The 18,737-nt window shown below is 31.6% G+C and overlaps 2 protein-coding genes across 2 annotated transcripts; both read left to right on the top strand.

Annotated features, from left to right (window-relative positions):
• Window positions 1-245: 245 nt before the first annotated feature.
• On the top strand, window positions 246-5,746 carry LOC139872529 (protein kinase and PP2C-like domain-containing protein). The gene is made up of 12 exons (XM_071860417.1): window positions 246-502; window positions 598-715; window positions 845-1,011; window positions 1,508-1,575; window positions 1,780-2,003; window positions 2,650-2,701; window positions 3,407-3,914; window positions 4,286-4,355; window positions 4,600-4,819; window positions 4,902-5,006; window positions 5,381-5,476; window positions 5,552-5,746. Exons 1-12 carry the CDS (start codon window positions 388-390, stop codon window positions 5,744-5,746), a joined length of 1,938 nt encoding a protein of 645 aa, XP_071716518.1. The 5' UTR covers window positions 246-387.
• A 3,188-nt stretch (window positions 5,747-8,934) lies between these two features.
• On the top strand, window positions 8,935-15,591 carry LOC139871736 (folylpolyglutamate synthase). Its single transcript, XM_071859469.1, has 15 exons — window positions 8,935-9,137; window positions 9,594-9,659; window positions 9,835-9,944; window positions 11,230-11,290; window positions 11,487-11,570; window positions 11,666-11,722; window positions 12,039-12,099; window positions 12,221-12,267; window positions 12,381-12,458; window positions 12,596-12,754; window positions 13,119-13,460; window positions 13,777-13,855; window positions 13,993-14,148; window positions 14,398-14,591; window positions 15,142-15,591. Exons 1-15 carry the CDS (start codon window positions 8,943-8,945, stop codon window positions 15,199-15,201), a joined length of 1,749 nt encoding a protein of 582 aa, XP_071715570.1. The 5' UTR covers window positions 8,935-8,942; the 3' UTR covers window positions 15,202-15,591.
• The last annotated feature ends 3,146 nt before the right edge of the window (window positions 15,592-18,737 follow it).

The following is an 18,737-nucleotide window of genomic DNA, read 5'->3' as shown; positions in this document are numbered from 1 at the left end:
AATTGTAGTTTAATCGGGTGACGCCAAATGTTCGTACGTATTTCCAAAGAGTGAGTACGTCCGAGTGCAGGGCTTTATGTTGCAGGGAATGACTTATCTCTTCAACTTTTACTCACGTATACGGTGAACGGCTTATGTGATATTATTGTCCGTAGGGTTCACGTATTACTACTACGTGTAGGACTTAAATGTACTCTATTGCTTACAGAATGACGTTGGGCGCTGAGGCTGAGCGTCTAGATCTATTGCTTGATATTGCACTGTTATAGGATAAGTTGATAGCAATATTACTCCTCTACTGCACACCCTCCCTATGTAATGACCCCAAAATCAAAATTTATTTAAATTTTAATTATTACTTGTACCAAACCCTAAATCAAATTAGAGATGGTTTTAGAAATCACACACCCTAACACTTGCATCAGAGGTTGTTGTCACAGTGATTCAATTCCTTTGCATCTCCCTCCATCTTCATACTCTATTTCACTTCCAATTGCTCGAGGTTTGTATATTAAACCACCATCTCTATTTATATTTATAATTATACATAATAATAATCATAGAAATATATATATTTTTTCTTACATATATACACAGGGGCTGAAAGTATTGTTTATGATGCAATTTTGGATGGCACAAGAGTTGCTGTTAAGAAACCTATATTGTCTACCTCTGATGACATCAATAAGTTTCATAAAGAATTACAATTGCTATGGTTGGTTATTTATACATATATATTATATTATTTAATTTAATTTTATGTATATAGGCAAAAAATTAAGTTGCACACCAACTGTTTGATATTTTGTATGTGTGATTTGGTTGTTTGATTTGGAATGTGAAGCAAATTGAATCATCAGGGGATTGCAAAATTAGTGGCAGCACATGCAAGACCACCTAATTATATGTTTTTTTTCAAGTTGTATGAACTTGGAAATCTTTCTCATCAGTTACACGTTGAGGAATGGAGTCCGAGTATCAGTCAAGCGCTTATGATCATCAGACAGTTAGGTTGTTAACTCAACATTTTTTTTTTTGTGTATCGTGTTATCAATCGTATGAGTTGTTATTTGTTTTTGGGATGAATGTTCTGGTTTGTCAAGTTCCACGAAACTGGGAGATCACTTATTTGTTTCCACAAAATTAGCAGTTAATTTTTATTTTTTTACCTTTAGGCTGTAGCATATGCTATAATCTTCATGCTAAGGGGAAATTTCTATAATTAGCAATGTACTCAATTTATCATACGGTGTACTATTAATTTGGTTAATGGACATTAAATATTGTTGCTTTAAATCACTGTTACTATGGAACCCGTAAGTTGATGACATGCATGAATGCGTTTTTTACAAGTTGATTGTTTTCTACGACAATTTCCAAGAGTTTTAATTGATTTTATTCCAAATATTTAAAGTTAAACAATTATGGTGATAATTTTTAAAGGAAGGAGATCATTGATGTAAGACATTGGGCTAAAAGTTATGCTGTTATATTGTCTCTTTTGCAGCAAGTGCTTTGCAGTATCTTCATAACATTGGAATTGTGCATAGAGATGTGAAACCAGCGAATGTTCTCGTAAGTTATATATTTAGAATCTTGTTACAATTTATTAACTTCTCATTTGTTTGTATGATGATAAAGAACAACACAATAGTCTTGCTATTCAGCCCAACCACATCCGGCCCATTCAGCCCACTATTTGGAAAGTTTATCACAAGAGGAATATTGTTTTGACTCGTTTTAGCATTTCAATATATGAAATTTTACAATTTGATGCAGCTTGACAAGAACCTGCAGCCACATCTTGCAGACTTTGGTTTGTCTGAATACAAGCAAGATCTCAAACAAGTGACACTCGAGAATTGGAGATCATCAGGCAAGCCAACAGGTGGTTTTCATAAGAAGAATATGGTAGGTACTCTCATTTATATGGCACCTGAAGTATTGAGGAAGGAGATTTATACAGAAAAGGCAGACGTGTACAGTTTTGGGGTATCAATCAAGTAAGAATTCTATATTTGTATATTACCATCACCATATATTGGAAATTAGTCATCTTGTATAGTATTTTCTACATTTACATTCCTTTTATAGATTACCAGCGTCTTGTAATCCATTCATTCCGTCAATCTTGAAAGAACGTGACCATATATATAGTTTACTGAAAGGGTTTTACACTTTTACTACCAATCAACTATTCTAGATATTAATTAATGAAAATCTAAACGAATCTTTTGGGCTAAAAGAAATTAGTATAAAATTTAGTTTTGACATGGCTATCGACATACTGGTAGCATTACAAATTACAAATTACAATAAATTGAAGGAAAAAAAGGAAATGTTGCGATTCTTCTAGACATTCCATAATGAAAATTTTCAGTTTTGATGGGGTATCAATAAATGAATAATATGTTTATTGGGTGTATGTGTTTTCAGTGAATTGTTATTTTCCTTGATGGGTTCCTAATTAGTGTTGCCATATACCCTAAATGTTAATAATCTCATCTTTCTTTCTTTGTTGCCTTGTAATTGGGTTGTATGTTTCTCTTTTCACCCTATACATTATCGGGTATTATGGAGGTGAATTATATGCTATCTTTTTCTTATGTATGACTAATTTCACAAAGTTTTAAGCTTAACCCATTATAGTGAACTTCTAACAGGTGTTGTCCCATATACCGATCTTCGAACTGAAGCACAGGTTAGTAACTATTTAATCAAATCAACAGTTGAACGTAACTTGCAAGTGTAGGCTTGGTGATTCGCAGAAGGAATACTGCAAAAAGTACATGTTAGGTTACGCTGATTAAATGAAATATAATTTATTGTGTCGACAAGCCTAGTATAGAAGCTCCCAATGAATTAAGAATGTGACTATTCAATCAATAGTTGTCTGCATGAGTATATTTGGAAAGTTCATAGTTATGAGGGTCAAACTAATATATGTAAAATTCGCAAATATCCACAATCGTGCTACAAACAACGCTTAAAAATCTCAGTGTTCTATGAAATTTGAGTGTGTTAAGTTAAAGATCTAAAAAAAGTTTGGCTTTTGTAATCATAAGTAAAACATTCATCTAAATATTAAAAAATGGCAAAAAGAAAAAAAAAAAAATGTATGCTGGTTAACTCAACTCTACACAGCTTGTATGGTGTGCACAAGGACTGGTTCATTTCAACTTGAAACTGTTTTGACCCATTACCCAAATACATCTAACCCGCTCATCTCCACCAAATGTTTTATGGTTTAGATGTGAACGTGCATCAATATCAGCATGTGAATGGACTTAACCGTGTGTGATTTGACTGTGTATCTTGCAAGTTCAGACCCTTACTATCATTTTGTAGCGAATAGTTGTTTGTTTGCCTTCATATATCTGAGCATAATCATATACACAACTGGCAGGCTCACACAGTGCTGGAAATGAACTATACTGAACAGCAACTGACAGCAGCTGTTGTTTCTGAAGGACTGAGACCCGCTCTTGCAGGAACCGAATTAGGTGCTCCACCAAGTTTACTGACTCTGATAGAAAGATGCTGGGATGCTAACCCACAAAATCGGCCTTCATTTGATGATATAATAATTGAACTTGATCACATTATTGGGAATAATAATGTTGATACCGAGTCTTTGAATAATGAGAGCTTAAATATAGTTCTATCTTCTCAAGAGAATGTCAATTGGCTAGTTCAGGGTGATAATATTTCGAAGAGTTGTGACGAAAGTGCCCCCGTTATGAAAAGTTGGACTAGTTACTCTGATAGTTTATTGTTATACCGTCCTGTTGTATCGTGGGGTTCGTTTGCTACTTGTGGAAGAAGGGAGACGATGGAGGATACACACTTCCTTTTGCCTCGTATGTGGAATGAAGAGCATATCAATACGTTTGGTATCTTTGATGGTCATCGAGGTACACACTTGTAATAAATATGGCTTTAATGATGATTGTTTTATTACTAAATGTTGTTTGGCTTGATTGCTAATCCTGGGTTGATTGGAGCATCATAGAGAGAACCTTCCTCTTAAAAGTAGTTTTATGTACTTATTAATATAGCTTCGATGCAATTTTTTTGCTATTTGACTATTTTGCCTCTTTTGTGTCATAAGGATCTAGATTTAGGCAGTAAATGCATGTTGGATTTTTTCCCCATAAAATTTCACTTGTTTGCTTAGGATCTAGATCTAGAAATTGTTCGTTTTATCATTTGCTATGAATCATGTAAATACAAACTCAAACATCTTTAATTAATATTGTACCTAAGTTGGCTTTGGAGCATGCAGGTGTTGCAGCTGCTGAATTTTCTGTTCGAGCAATACCGAGATTATTACAAACTCTGGATTGCGCCATCAGGTTTGTATTTATTGTGGTAAATGGTATTAAGGGTAGGTCTGGTGGGTTGTGTTACAGGTCAAATTGGGTAATTGTGGAACAGTTCGAAACGGGGTGGGTCGTGCTGAGTTGACCCACAACACTTTTGTGCCAACTTTAGTTTGTATGATTTAGCTCTGCCCTTGAGATCGTGTAGTCCTTATTTCGTCTTTGAGAAAGCTAATATATTTTTTTTTCTTTTTTTTTTATTAATAATGATAAACAGTCCAACAGATTCACTTAAAGAAGCATTCATCAAGACTGATATCGCGTTTCGAAAGGAATTGAATAGTCAGCGCAAATCTAAGGGGTTTATCCAGAAAGACTATCATCCTGGTTGTACGGCAATTGTTGCTCTTATAGTTCAAAATAGGCTTTTTGTTGCTAATGCTGGTGATTGCAGGGCAATCTTATGCCGAGCAGGTTGCCCCTATCTTCTAAGTAAGGTAGGAAATGGCCTAAAAATACAAAGTAACATATGTTCTTGACTTGTATACTTAGTTGATTTAGTCAAATAATTATATGTAGGACCATGTTGCAAGTTGTAATGAAGAGAGAGAACGTGTTACGTGTGTGGGAGGACTTGTCAAATGGCAGTTTGATACCTGGAGGGTTGGTCCTGCTGCATTACAGGTTAATATTGTTTGCATAATTTTGTTTATCGGTGAAACATTTTAATATGAATCTAAATTAGATGTCTAGAGCTCTTGGACAAATGAAGATTCTGTTTATGTTTCTGGACAATTATGTTAACGTTTATGTTTATGGATCTCTATAGTTTTGAAATTTATTATTTGAATGTATAAAAAGTCCAATCCTTACTCCCAGAGTACTCCCTCAAAAGTGGGGACCGAGTAATCCCCGAGTAGTGGTTTTTCCAACCTCGATTTTTATTTAATGCATTTATGGCAAGTTAAGCATGAATGTACGATTGGCATTTGTGCCCCAACTTGAGAATTTTAATTTCATATTGTATCCCATTTATTTTGTTTACTTGTCTTTCATAGGTTACACGCTCTATTGGTGACGATGATCTGAAGCCTGGCGTAACAGCTGAACCAGAGGTTACCGAGACCGTACTCACAGATGATGATGAATACTTGGTATGATGATTTAAATATATAGAATGCAATACCTGATTTGAGTTGTTAACGAACCCAACTATGTTGATATTTCAGGTGATGGCTAGTGATGGACTGTGGGATGTTTTAAGTAATGTTGAAGTGGTTAGCATAATTAAGAACACAGTAAAAGAGCCAGGTATGTGCTCCAAAAGATTGGCAACCGAGGCTGCCGAACGTGGCAGTAATGATAATATCACTATAATTGTCGTATTTCTTCGTCCCGTGTCAACTGCTGAAAGAATTTACTAGCACTGGCTACTTATCTATGAATGGGAGTGATTTGTACACCCAAATTTATACGTACACCACTAAATCTGCTTTGGAGAGTTGTAAAGTACAGCATATTTAGTGGTGTATGTTCATGTAATGGAAATAGAGTGTAATAAAATAATTTGTTTGTGGGTGTTTTTACATTTGTATAAGTTTGAACATAATCCACGATTTTAAGCCCATATATGTTACTTTATATGATTCATATTACTTATGAATGTATACATCTATAGCTCATTGTCACTTGTGGAGAACTTGACAGAATATAATCCTAAATTGGCATATACCCATATTTTTTTTTTCGAATAGCAACAATGTATTAACAGGCTAGCAAGATTTGAGATAAATTCATCATATATATTCAACTTGAGATAAATAATGTCACATACACATATTTTTATCTGTTTGTGTTTAAGTATATCGAAGTTTTGTTTTCTCAAATACAAGTTGCATTTACAGGAGAATAATGGTAAATATAAATAGGGTTATAGGGATATAGTTGTAAACTACTTTGTATTGTGAGAATAAATTTGTAGGACACTATCTTGTTTATGTTATATTAAATTCGTCTGAAACTCAAACGAAAAATATAAAAGAACATAAAAAAAAACCCTTGTATATTTTCAATTAACATTGTATACATTATTTTTGGTTTTTCAATTTTGATCAATCGGTGGTAAACCAAAAATTTTGAACACTTCAATTATTTTATGATCAGTGATAAACTTAACATGATTTTTGATAAATCTACTCACTTTATAGTTTATATACATTTACATATTGTACTGTACAATCTATTAATGCATAAAATGAATAGATTTATCAAAAATATGATTGGAAATATCATCATCCATTTTTCATAGGAAATGATATGCATAGCGAGTCAATGGTTAAGTCTTCCAAATTTAAAAATATTTTTAATATAATACGAGTATTTTATTTTTATTTTTATTTTGTTTAAACAGAATAGGAGTATTTAATTAATATTTTTATGAATAAATAATCCAATATAAGCTTCAAATAATTTCTTACTACACAAGTAAATATAAGCTCATACTCTCGTGAATTTGTAAAATTATTAAAAATCAAATTATATAATCCCGAAAATAATAAGCTAATGAAACACCCCATAATGATGATGAAGTCATATATAAGAGCACTGCTTTAGTGGAGCACCTTTACCGCCCCAACATCCGCCCCAGTCATAGATTCCCATTTCATTTCATGAACGGATAAACAGCCCTACCTTTCCTCTCTTCTTCTTCTTCTTCTTCTTCCTCCGTAAGTTGCTTCTTATCAATTTTTTTTTTTTTTAAATAAGATAATATTTTATTCATTAATTCGTACTCGTATTAGTTTATAGTTTATGCTTCTAATCTATCAATACATTTTGTTTTGCTCATGAACAAGTAATTAATTGTAAATTTGATATGTTTCGTTGAAGTTTTGTTACTTTAATTAGTAGTACTATTTTTCATACTCTTTAGAACCAATTTAATGTTATTAATTCCAACATTTAGAGGTAATTAAATGTCAATTAGACACTAATATACACACATTAGTGTTGAAGTGCTGACCGTGAATTGTATGAATTGACTTATGATATACCATATACGGTTGTGACTGTACAGAAGTACACTGTAAGATTTCAATTCAACATTGGATAATTGAAAAGGATTAGATTAGTGAAGAAATGTTAGAAGGATTTCTTTAGTGACCTGTAAATTTTTTTATCAATTATGATACATGAATCGAATTGTGGTCGCGATGTGACTCATATATGATGCACAAATGTGACACGTGTCCGCACCAAAGTCCCTCCAATCAATTTTGAGAAATTCAAGCTCTTTTATTTGATCTCATATAATTTGGTAAATCACTTACTGCAATGGTTATAATGAGTTTTATTTCTTTTCAGTTTTTGTGTTATTTTTTTATGGATTAGCGTAGGACCCCCCACATTGGGGTCCCCAATAGAAGGTAAAACTCGGGTAATCAAGTCCCCTGAGCGCGAGATTTGATACCGGGTGTTATGCGTACCCTCTGGTCACACTCCCTTTTTGAACCCAGGTGGTGTGATTCATTGGGCAACTCGGTGGCCCTCAGGCAAGTCTGCGTGGTTGTTTTTGTGCTATTTTATTAGTAACATTTTCTTCTCTATTAAATGTTAAAGTTGTAGGAACATTTTGTATAATGCTTGTACACTTAAACATTTGCATGGGACGACGAGTATTTGGTGGTTCATGTTATGGCCGAAGGGAACTCTCGCATGTTGATCGAGTAAAATATGAAAGTAGAGATTCATTATCACATTGTGGATATAACTTCAATTACACTGTGTTGAAAGCATTTCATTCATTTCAAACGATGCAACAAAAAGGTATGCATCACCATGTACACTTCATGTTTTCCATAGGTAGATATATTTGCTTTTGCTTTGAAGTTGTAATATTCAGATAACTAGTTATGTAAGTGTCTGCCAAATTTTAGTTATTTAAAGAGTTTATAAATGATATAACTAAAACAAACCTTCTTATATACTAGCCTTAGTGGTGAATTTAGCTTATTGTCTGTGGGGTCACAGGACACCACTAATTTACAAAAATACTCTTCAAATTGTATAGGACACACTAAATTTAACTACAGGGCTCCATATATTTTTCAAATTTGTAGTTTTTCCTTTAAATTGTATTGGACACCACTAAATTTAACTACTTGGATCACATATATTTTTCAAATATGTAGTTTTTTTACGGTAAACAACCACTTAAATAGCATTCAAATATAATTAGTAATTAAAAAAAATTCGGTACCCATTAAGATCTGATCCTGAAATCGCCACTGACTAACCTTGTACCTGACTGCCCAAAATGGTCATTCTTATATACCAGCCCTGTACCCAACATGCTTAAATCTAAGGTATATCTATCAATTCCTGAAACAATATAATATAATGTATTATTAGCAATAAAATGTTGGTAAATAAGGGGTAATTGAGTAATACAAGTATTTATGACTGATTATTGGACTATATAATTGTGAGATAATCATAAGTAGTAGTACTTTATCTGAGCCCTAATAACTTATTACTATGACTAAATCAGTTTGATAACTCACAATTAAACTAAAACAATTCTTTCAATATCCAAATATTTCCAGTTTACTATATGCAAACATGTCTTCTCAAACAGTGATAAAGAATGAAGATAGTAATATAACCAACGAAAAGATGCAAGAGTGGCGTTCACCGTATACGTATGAAGATGCCATGGAAGCACTTTCATCTTTAATCACACGAAAAAGACGTGGTGGCAATTCAAATACAGCTTCCAAATACAGTAAGCTGGAGAGAATGGCGATGTATCTTCAGGTAATTCTAAACATTAGACATTTAGAGGTGGCAATTTGACCTATTTACTTATGGGTGGATTCATATATTGCTTGCTTTCAATTGGTCAAATGAGTAATAAGTAGATTGTTGAGTGTGAAACAGGTCAAACGGGCTGTAAGTCACTCAAATTGGATTTCATACAACCCCGTAGCTGGTTTTATTTTAGGTTTTAGACCGTTATTTTGATGACATTTTGTTTGTCTGTAACTTATGCATGATTAGTTATTAAAAGTAAAAAAATGGTGGAGTGCTATAAGGTCAACTTGGCCTAGCCTTTTTTATCTGTTTCAAACTGAACATGTTTGACCATTTAAAATGGTCCCGTCCTGTCTGTCTTGCCCACTATACTCATTATTGCTAATCACATATACTAAAGACAGAACACACTATGATGCTTATTTTGCCAATTACATTATTAAGCAATTTAGATTTCAGATATTAGGCATAGAGGAACAGATTGCTGACCTTAGAATCATCCATGTTGCTGGAACTAAAGGAAAGGTATTCTAGTTTGTTTATATCTTCCTAAATTTTCATCAGATCATATCATATCATATCATTAGTTATTATTTCTCTATTATGGTATAATATATAATATAATATAATATATTTTCTGAAGTTCAGTATCCAGTATGTTATGCAAACTATTATGTTTCTGATAAAGTTTGTGAATCAGGGATCAACATGTGCATTTTGTGAAGCAATCTTACGAGAGAGTGGTTTTAAAACTGGCCTATTTACATCTCCACATCTAATTGACGTTACAGAAAGGTTCCGTCTCAATGGGTATGTAATTAGTATTTTTATAGAGTTTTGACCTGAATATTCATCCTAAATAGTAAATATTGGAAATAATATGTGGATTCTAAAATTCTGTTTAATACATACATACATATATATATATATACATACATATATATATATATATATATATATATATATATATATATATATATATATATAGGGGCAGGATCAATGGGGAAGTAACCAATCGGGGGGAAGCAAATTTTTTTTTTTTTTCGTTTTTTTTGAAAAAAAAATTTCCGGCATCAAGATCACACGAAAATATGAACATTTAGAAGAGACACTTCGTGATGAATGTTATTATTTAGGCGGGAAAACGATCGACAAAAATAACATTCAAGATAAAGATAATATTGTTCGTGAAGAATATGAATTTTTTTTTTTCATGTTTTGTGAAGTAAAATTTAGCCCGATTTAGAGTTTAGGGTTTAGGGTTTGGTGTTTTGGGTTTATTCCATAAACCCAAAACACCAAACCCTAAACCCTAAACCCTAAACTCTAAACCGTTCGTGTTAAAAACGCAATCTAAATCCTAAATCTAAACCCTAAATCTAAACCCTAAACCCTAAATTTCTAAACCCTAATATCTAAACCCTATAAACCCTCATATCTAAACCCAAATATATAAACCCCAATAGCTAAAACCTCAAAATACGCTCGAAAAACACGATAATTGTTATATATTACTTCTTCGAGCGTTTTCCCGCCAAAATAAAAACATTTATCACAAAGTGTCTCTACTAAATGTTCATATTTTCATCTCATCTATAATGTTCGTGAACAAAGTTTTTTCAAAAAACGAAAAAAAAAAAAAAAAATTTTGCTTCCCCCCGAATGGTTACTTCCCTCTTGATCCTACCACTATATATATATATATATATATATATATATATATATATATATATATATATATATATATATATATATATATATATATATATTTGAGGGAAATGAAACTTTGCTAGTACAAATGTAAGATAGAATTTGTTTTATTTATAGAGATTGGGTGACTCTATGGAACTATCAAAAAGTTCATTTGTTCAAGAAAATAACAAAGCCTATTATATCTAAACAATCTGAATTAAATTTTTTGTGGGTAAGGCTTGATTTTGAATTTTAAATTAATGTTGGAGAGGTATGAGTGAAGTTTTTCAACAATCATGCAGGTACATGTATTACATGATGACATGACAATTTACCATGTTATAACAATTATAATATTGTTTTCATAGTAACAGATATACCTTTATTAAATATGATTGTGTAGGCTAGATATATCCGAAGGAAAATTTCTACGTTATTTTTGGGATTGCTGGAACCAGCTGAAGGTATTATCTTTATCTCATTATTTAGAACTAGTATTCTTTTTTACATTTGAATTGTTATAAAAAATGACATCTTCTCTCCAACATGTTAATGTAGATTTGGGTTCATGGTGATATTATTCGTATTTGTATTTGTATAATAATTAAACTAAAAGAAAATATGAAATTTTTACCGTCCTACATGTATCAATATTGGCAGGAAAAAGTTACAGAAGATCTTCCAATGCCTCCCCTTTTTCAGTTCCTAACACTATTGGGATTAAACATATTCGTATCTGAAAAGGTAGAGTTTATATCTCTTTTAAGTATTTAAGTTTTAATGTACACGGTTGAAGTTGAGATATTGATATAATTATCCAATTTACTATTATGAGACAGGTAGATGTTGCTATTGTTGAAGTTGGTATTGGAGGGAAATTGGATTCAACAAATGTGGTAATGTATCTTTGCTTTATCTCAATTCTTCGTCTGCTTGTTAATAATTATTATTAGTTATGTTATCAGAGAAAATGATCTAAATGTTATTTGCAGGCCGTTGACTTTGACACTTCTTTCTGTAAAAGATTATTAGTTGTGTTTAAAATTGAACTTTTTGTTGTTCAAAGAAAAGTATATAGCCCAAGCGCGTGTTGTCTTTGAAGTTGTGTTATCTTCAATGGTGCAATGCAATTCTAAGTATTGGAAATTATCATGAAATCTTCTTCTATACATTTGTTTTAAAATTAATTGATATGATATTAATGCCCTGCAGATCCAAGATCCTGTTGTGTGTGGCATCACTTCTCTTGGCTTTGATCACATGGAAATTTTAGGTCAGTTCTCTTCGCATATAATTGTCTCTATGAACATGCATATTGTCCGTTATGCGATATTCTTTCGTTATTTTTATATGTTCATTTAATTTATAATTTTGATTTTGATTTTGATTTTCAGGAGAAACTCTGGAAAAAATTGCTTTGCATAAAGCTGGGATATTTAAGGTACAAAGATATAGGTACATTCGAACTACTCTAGATATGTAATTCTTCTTATTTTCCAGTTTTTATTTTAAATCTATATGAAAAAGTGACCTGGCGACCTTTTTCCTTTGAAGCCTCGAGTTCCTGCTTTCACAGTAGCTCAACTTCCTGAAGCAATGGATACTCTTAAAAAGAGAGCCCAACAATTGGAGGTACTGTTATCCTTATTATGTCATTACATCTGTTAAATGTTTTTCAGTAGAAAAACATGAAAATAGCGAAAATAAACGAAAACATGTATACATAAGTGATGAGTATGTATTGATGTTTTTCTTAACACCACTTGAAGGTTCCATTGCAAGTTGTAGCACCGATTACCTACAAGGTGTTAAATGCAGTGAAACTCAGTTTATCTGGCGATCACCAACTTGTGAATGCAGGCCTTGCTGTTTCTCTTTGTAAAAGTTGGCTCAGTACTACAAGAAACTGGGAAAACCTGTTCCAGAATGTGAGTTTCCACACAAATTCATCAGGTTTTAGTATTATTGAAATAATATGAATTTTGTAATCATGTTTCCAAGATTTTGTTTTCGGGTTCAGCCCAATCAGTACCAAAACCCGAATTCCGAGGTGCTAATTTTGTCACCTCTACTTGTTGATGCATTATATAAATTTCAGAACTTTTTATTGTGTCTAAACTCTGCTTTATATAAATTTCAGAACTTTTTAATGTGTTTCAACTCTGCATTATATAAATTTCAGAGCCTTTTATTGTTTCTAAACTCTGCATTATATAAATTTCACAACTTCTTAATGTGTGTCAACTCTGCTTTATATAAATTTCAGAACTTTTTATTCGTGTGTCAACTCAGGATATTGGAGACGATAGTTTACCAGATGCATTCTTAAGGGGTCTCTCAACTGCACATCTTTCTGGAAGGGCTCAAATAGTTCATGACTCAACTTTGGGCTTAAGTAATCAAATGGGCCTCGATGAAAAAAGTTGTTCAGGGGAGTTGATTTTCTATTTGGATGGGGCTCATAGTCCCGAAAGCATGGATGCTTGTGCCAAATGGTTTTCTAATGTTGTTAAGGAAAAGATTCATAGACCGGTTTCGTCTTTTTCTAACCATGGAAACATGGAAGCAGCTTACAATAATGGTTGCGTTCAACAATTGAAGGAAAAAGAAGAATCTAAAACAATAACAAAAAGGGTAATTTACTAAATCACATTACCTATCATTTTCAAACCATCTCATTAGCTTAGTGGTTGAGGTCTTGATATCCTCACAAGAGTTGTTAGGTTCAAACCTGGTTAGCAGCATATCTTGGGTGACCAGGGAAAGGGTTCAGAAACGGTGATGGGATAACCTGGTCAAGCCGCATAAATCTGAAAAAAGATACATGCCCTTCCCGGGTAGCCTGAACAGGGAAAAACGTTATCCAGTTACCCGTGTACATTACAGTTCATTCTTAGTTGTTTTGTCTTTTTTTTTTCACCGGTTATTGTAATGCAATCATATCATTCAGATTCTGTTATTCAATTGCATGGAGGTGAGAGATCCAGAAATTATCCTTCCTAGACTCGTGGATATATGTGCTTCGTCAGGTATTTTTATTCTTGTTTTTAGTCTATACTTCCATATCGCTTTTTACATGTTTTTCTTTACAATTTAGCGGATGTTTTAATTTCTTAATTTTCAATCAACTGCAAAATGTTTATATGTCTGATATTAACTTGAGCAGGCTCTGATTTATCGAAAGCAATTTTCGTCCCAAGTATGTCAACTTATAGCAAGGTTACCTCTGGTGCTTCAAACATCCCTTTAAATTTCCCTACAAAGGATCTTGCATGGCAGTTTAACCTTCAAAAAGTCTGGGAAAGAATTATTCATGGGAGAGGTTTGTTTGTTTGTTTACTTATTTATTTATTTTTATTTTTATTTTTGTATTTTTGTATTTTTTTTGTTCCTTTTTTTTTTTTCCTTTTGGTGGTGGTGGTGTGGGGGGGGGGGGGGGGGGGGGGGGGGGGGGGGGGGGGGTTGTCTTAATGACAAGCAAACAAAATTTTAGAATTGTGGACAACGGTTGATCTCTACAAATATAATCTGTGTGCATGCTTTTAACTTCGGGTTTAACGTATAAATGCAGACATTAGGCTTTGTACGAGTGCGAAGATGGAACGTGCTGAAACTTTGCCACCAGCCGAGTTTCTGTATGACGATATGTCCGACTGCAATTCTGCAAATGGAAAGTTTAGTTGCAGTGCGGTTTTTCCATCGTTACCTTCTGCAATTTCTTGGTTAAGAAACTCGGCTCGAGATAACCCTTCGCTGAGGCTTCAGGTAATTGTTTCAAACACAACTGTGAACCGTTTATCATTAGGTGGCACTCTACGATAGGCACATGCTGTCACATAGGCGGATATAGAGCAAAAATTATATCGTTCAACCATACCTTACCAACAAATGCTCGAGACAACCAAATAATATTGACAAAATAAACGGGTCAGGTCATTAATACCTAACATAAAACATAAATTCGTCAAGTTAGGCACAGGTCAACTGGGGAGATTTTTAGTACAGGTCGGGTCAAATTAGGTTGACCCAAAACACTTGTTTGTCCATTTTGAAAAATGTGTTGAATATGGATATTGAAAGTTTGAAACTAGTAATTTGACTTTTTCGTATACACCGAGTTAAGAAATTGTATGCATTAAAACGCACTGTGTGCATCTTTAGACGTATTTGACTTTTTTTACTTTTTTATTTGACCTGTGCATAAGCTGAAATTGCCATTATTAATCGTCATAGCAACAGTGTCTTTTTCGTCAATTAACCTTTTAATATTACTGCATTTGCACACAAAGCTAAGGACTGAAATTGACGATCTCAGGTTCTTGTAACTGGATCGTTGCATCTTGTTGGTGATGTCTTGAAGCTACTGAGGAGGTGACGAAAAGTGAAATAAGCTTATGATTGGCCAGTTTCAAATCTTGAACCAATGTCTCAAGATCATTTATTTGGAAGTTTGTATTTCGGTCCATATTGAACACCATGTGCTAAGCATAAGGGGTTTAATGTTTTACTGCCCAGGAAACCCGAAAACCCCTTGTTTTTTCTGCGCCAATACTTCTCAGAAACTTGTCTTAGCATTGATGTCAAAAATCAGAAGTATGGCCAGACAACATGTTGTTCCTTTGTTGGTTCTATAGTTCGTTTATTTATGTTGTATCATAAAATCCTCAGTTCCACATTTGCATTTGAGAATGGATACAGTTATTGATTAATCCGTTATTAAACAAATAAACGAAGCCAAAACTGAGAATAACGGAGTTGTATGTTTAGTGCATTTAGTTTGTCGAAACGCTCATATTTATTTTTTAGAAGAGCAACTCACACACCCAACACTTGTTAATTCATCAGTATGCCGCTAGGCTAAGCCCTTTGGTTGATAGGCTCCTCAAATACCGCTCGGCTAAGCCCTTTGGTTTGAAACACTCATAACAATATTGCAGGAGGGATTCAAGATGTGTTAGTGATATAATTAGTGGGTTTATGATGGTCAGTTTGGGTGAAGCTTTTTGCAGAAGCAACATCTTTTATTATCAGGTTGCGAGATTACTTTAAGGAACCAATATGCTCCATAATCTGAAAATGTTAGATCTCACCACCACCATCAAATTCGTCTATTTTTGGCAAGAACACCAATGAGTACTAATCTCTCGTAGCCACTTGAGGCCCCACCACGTGTGACGCTCAGATGAAAGCGAAGTTAGTACTGGTGTGTTTGCAAAGTAGACGAATTTAATGGTGATGTTTCTGGATTATGGAGCATGGTGGTTTAAAATCTGTGAGTTCAAGTTCGAATTTCAGGGGAGAGAAAAAAAAGTTACAAAAAGTAAGGGGCGGACGAGTGAACAATAAAAAAATAGATAAACAAATCAAAATTATTCTTGAAAATATTATTATTAGCATTATTAAAAAAGATTCTCCTCTACATTATAGGGAAAAAAAATATATGCCTTTAATGTAAATATGATATGATGAAAGAAAACAACGTACTTTGTTGAATTGCAGTTGTAAATGAGTGGTAGTAGTTTGCCTCTAACACACTTGAGGTCAGGAGTTCGACTCCACTCCAGAGTAACAATTAATGCAATTCTATCCCTGCCATGTAAGGATCCACCCATGGCATCTTTCCCACATTGTGTTTGGGGGGTAAAGGGGAGGGGGTTTTACTTCGCCGTGCCCTTGGATCGGTTCAAGGTTTCCTCCCGGGCAGCGATAGAGGGAGGGTTAATATCACTGTATCGGCATAGTCAAAACGGGAGATGATCGCAACGGGTGGTTAAGTCTCCCTCGGGTGATCCCAAATTCGCTGTTTAAAAAAAAAAAAAAAACAACGTACTTTGTATATTTTTATATATCATCAACTATGAGATGACAACATTCACATTCTCATTGAGATGACGTGAATGATTGAATAAAAAGATCAACCATCAACATGTCTCCTCCCAACTTGACAAATAAAAACATTTTATGAGACTATTAAGTTTTATTTATTTTGAACGGTGATATTTTCACTTCTTTTATTAATAAATCCATCACAATTTTATGCTATTTTTAGAAATTTCCCGTACTTGACCCCAATAAATTTGTGTAAGACATCATTTAAGATTAGTTTCAAAAATTTAGTGAGTTTATCAAAATTAATGTTAGAAATATCAATTCTACTATGCAACTAAACTTTATCTATACACAGGTACACAACTATATATGTTTTATAATATTGTACAATACAAAATACAATATTTTTACGCATGTTTGGTTATGTTTGGATAAGCGTTGATTGTGTACAAATCATCACTCTTTTTTACATAGTAATTAATTATAATATAAGTCAAAATCCGTTTTAGCTATTTTTATTTATATATTGTATTCATTAATTCAATTTACGTTGATCTTTTACGTAAATTAATTACAATTTTTGATATTTAAAATATGCGAGTTCGTTATATGGAGCTTATCATATGTCACAGTGACCACATTAGCAAACTACTACTACTACTACTACTACTAATAATAATAATAATAATAATAATAATAATAATAATAATAATAATAATAATAATAATAATAATAATATTATTATTATTATTATTATTATTATTATTATTATTATTATTATTATTATTATTATTATTATTATTATTATTATCTTAAAGCCTTAAATATTCATATAATCCGTTACGTTTTATAATAAGTAGTGTTTATGTAAATAAGGTAAAATCATTTTAACGTAGTAAGTTACATAACATTTAATTTGAGAATTTACTTTTTGTATAGTTGTCAATATTGTTATACTATCGTGTTCTTTATTTAATATATAACATTTCAATTGAAGTATATATTGTATTTTATTTTATTATATATTTTATGTTCGAGTATAAAGTACTAAAGTATTATAGATTATAGATGATAGATGACTAGATACTCGATAATAATTCTAATAAAATTGGTCGTATAGTTCATATCATGTACTTTAAATGATAAATATTTAATAATTATTTATACATAATAAATAAATAGTATACATGAAAAGTAAATACTTCATATTAATTTACGATGATGTGATATTGGTATTTTTAAGTTAGCTATAATTGATTGTAAAACATGTATACCTCTAATTTAAATTCGTTTGATTTAATTATATAAAAAATATATTTTTTAAATACTGATTTTCGTAAATTACTTTTTATAAGGATTTATTTATAGTAAAATTGACTTATAATAATATGATAATAAGTCAAAAATAATAGATTAAACTATAATGCTAATGTTAATGATAAATCTATAAATTTTAATGCTAAATTTATCAACAATCAAACTAACGATATATAAAAAAAAAAGAACTCTTTATTATTATTATTATTATTATTATTATTATTATTATTATTATTATTATTATTATTATTATTATTATTATTATTATTATTATTATTATTATTATTATTTTATTATTATTATTATTATTATTTTATTATTATTATTATTATTATTATTATTATTTTATTATTATTATTATTATTATTATTATTATTATTATTATTATTATTTTATTATTATTATTATTATTATTATTATATTATTATTATATTATTATTATTATTATTATTATTATTATTATTATTATTATTATTATTATTTTATTTTATTTTATTTTATTTTATTTTATTATTATTATTATTATTATTATTATTATTATTATTTTATTATTATTATTATTTTATTATTATTATTATTATTATTATTATTATTATTATTATTATTATTATTTTATTATTATTATTATTATTTTATTATTATTATACAATATACTAAATATGGACAACACCGGCCAATTACATTCCGACATGTAACGACCCGGAAATTTCCGACCAAATTTAAACCCTAATCTCTATATGTTTCCGACACGATAAGCAAAAACCT

This window comes from Rutidosis leptorrhynchoides, chromosome 10 (assembly GCF_046630445.1).
Source record: "Rutidosis leptorrhynchoides isolate AG116_Rl617_1_P2 chromosome 10, CSIRO_AGI_Rlap_v1, whole genome shotgun sequence".
Lineage (NCBI taxonomy): Eukaryota > Viridiplantae > Streptophyta > Magnoliopsida > Asterales > Asteraceae > Rutidosis > Rutidosis leptorrhynchoides.
The sequence above is the reverse complement of the archived record's forward strand: the minus strand, read 5'-3'. Positions and strand labels throughout refer to the sequence as shown.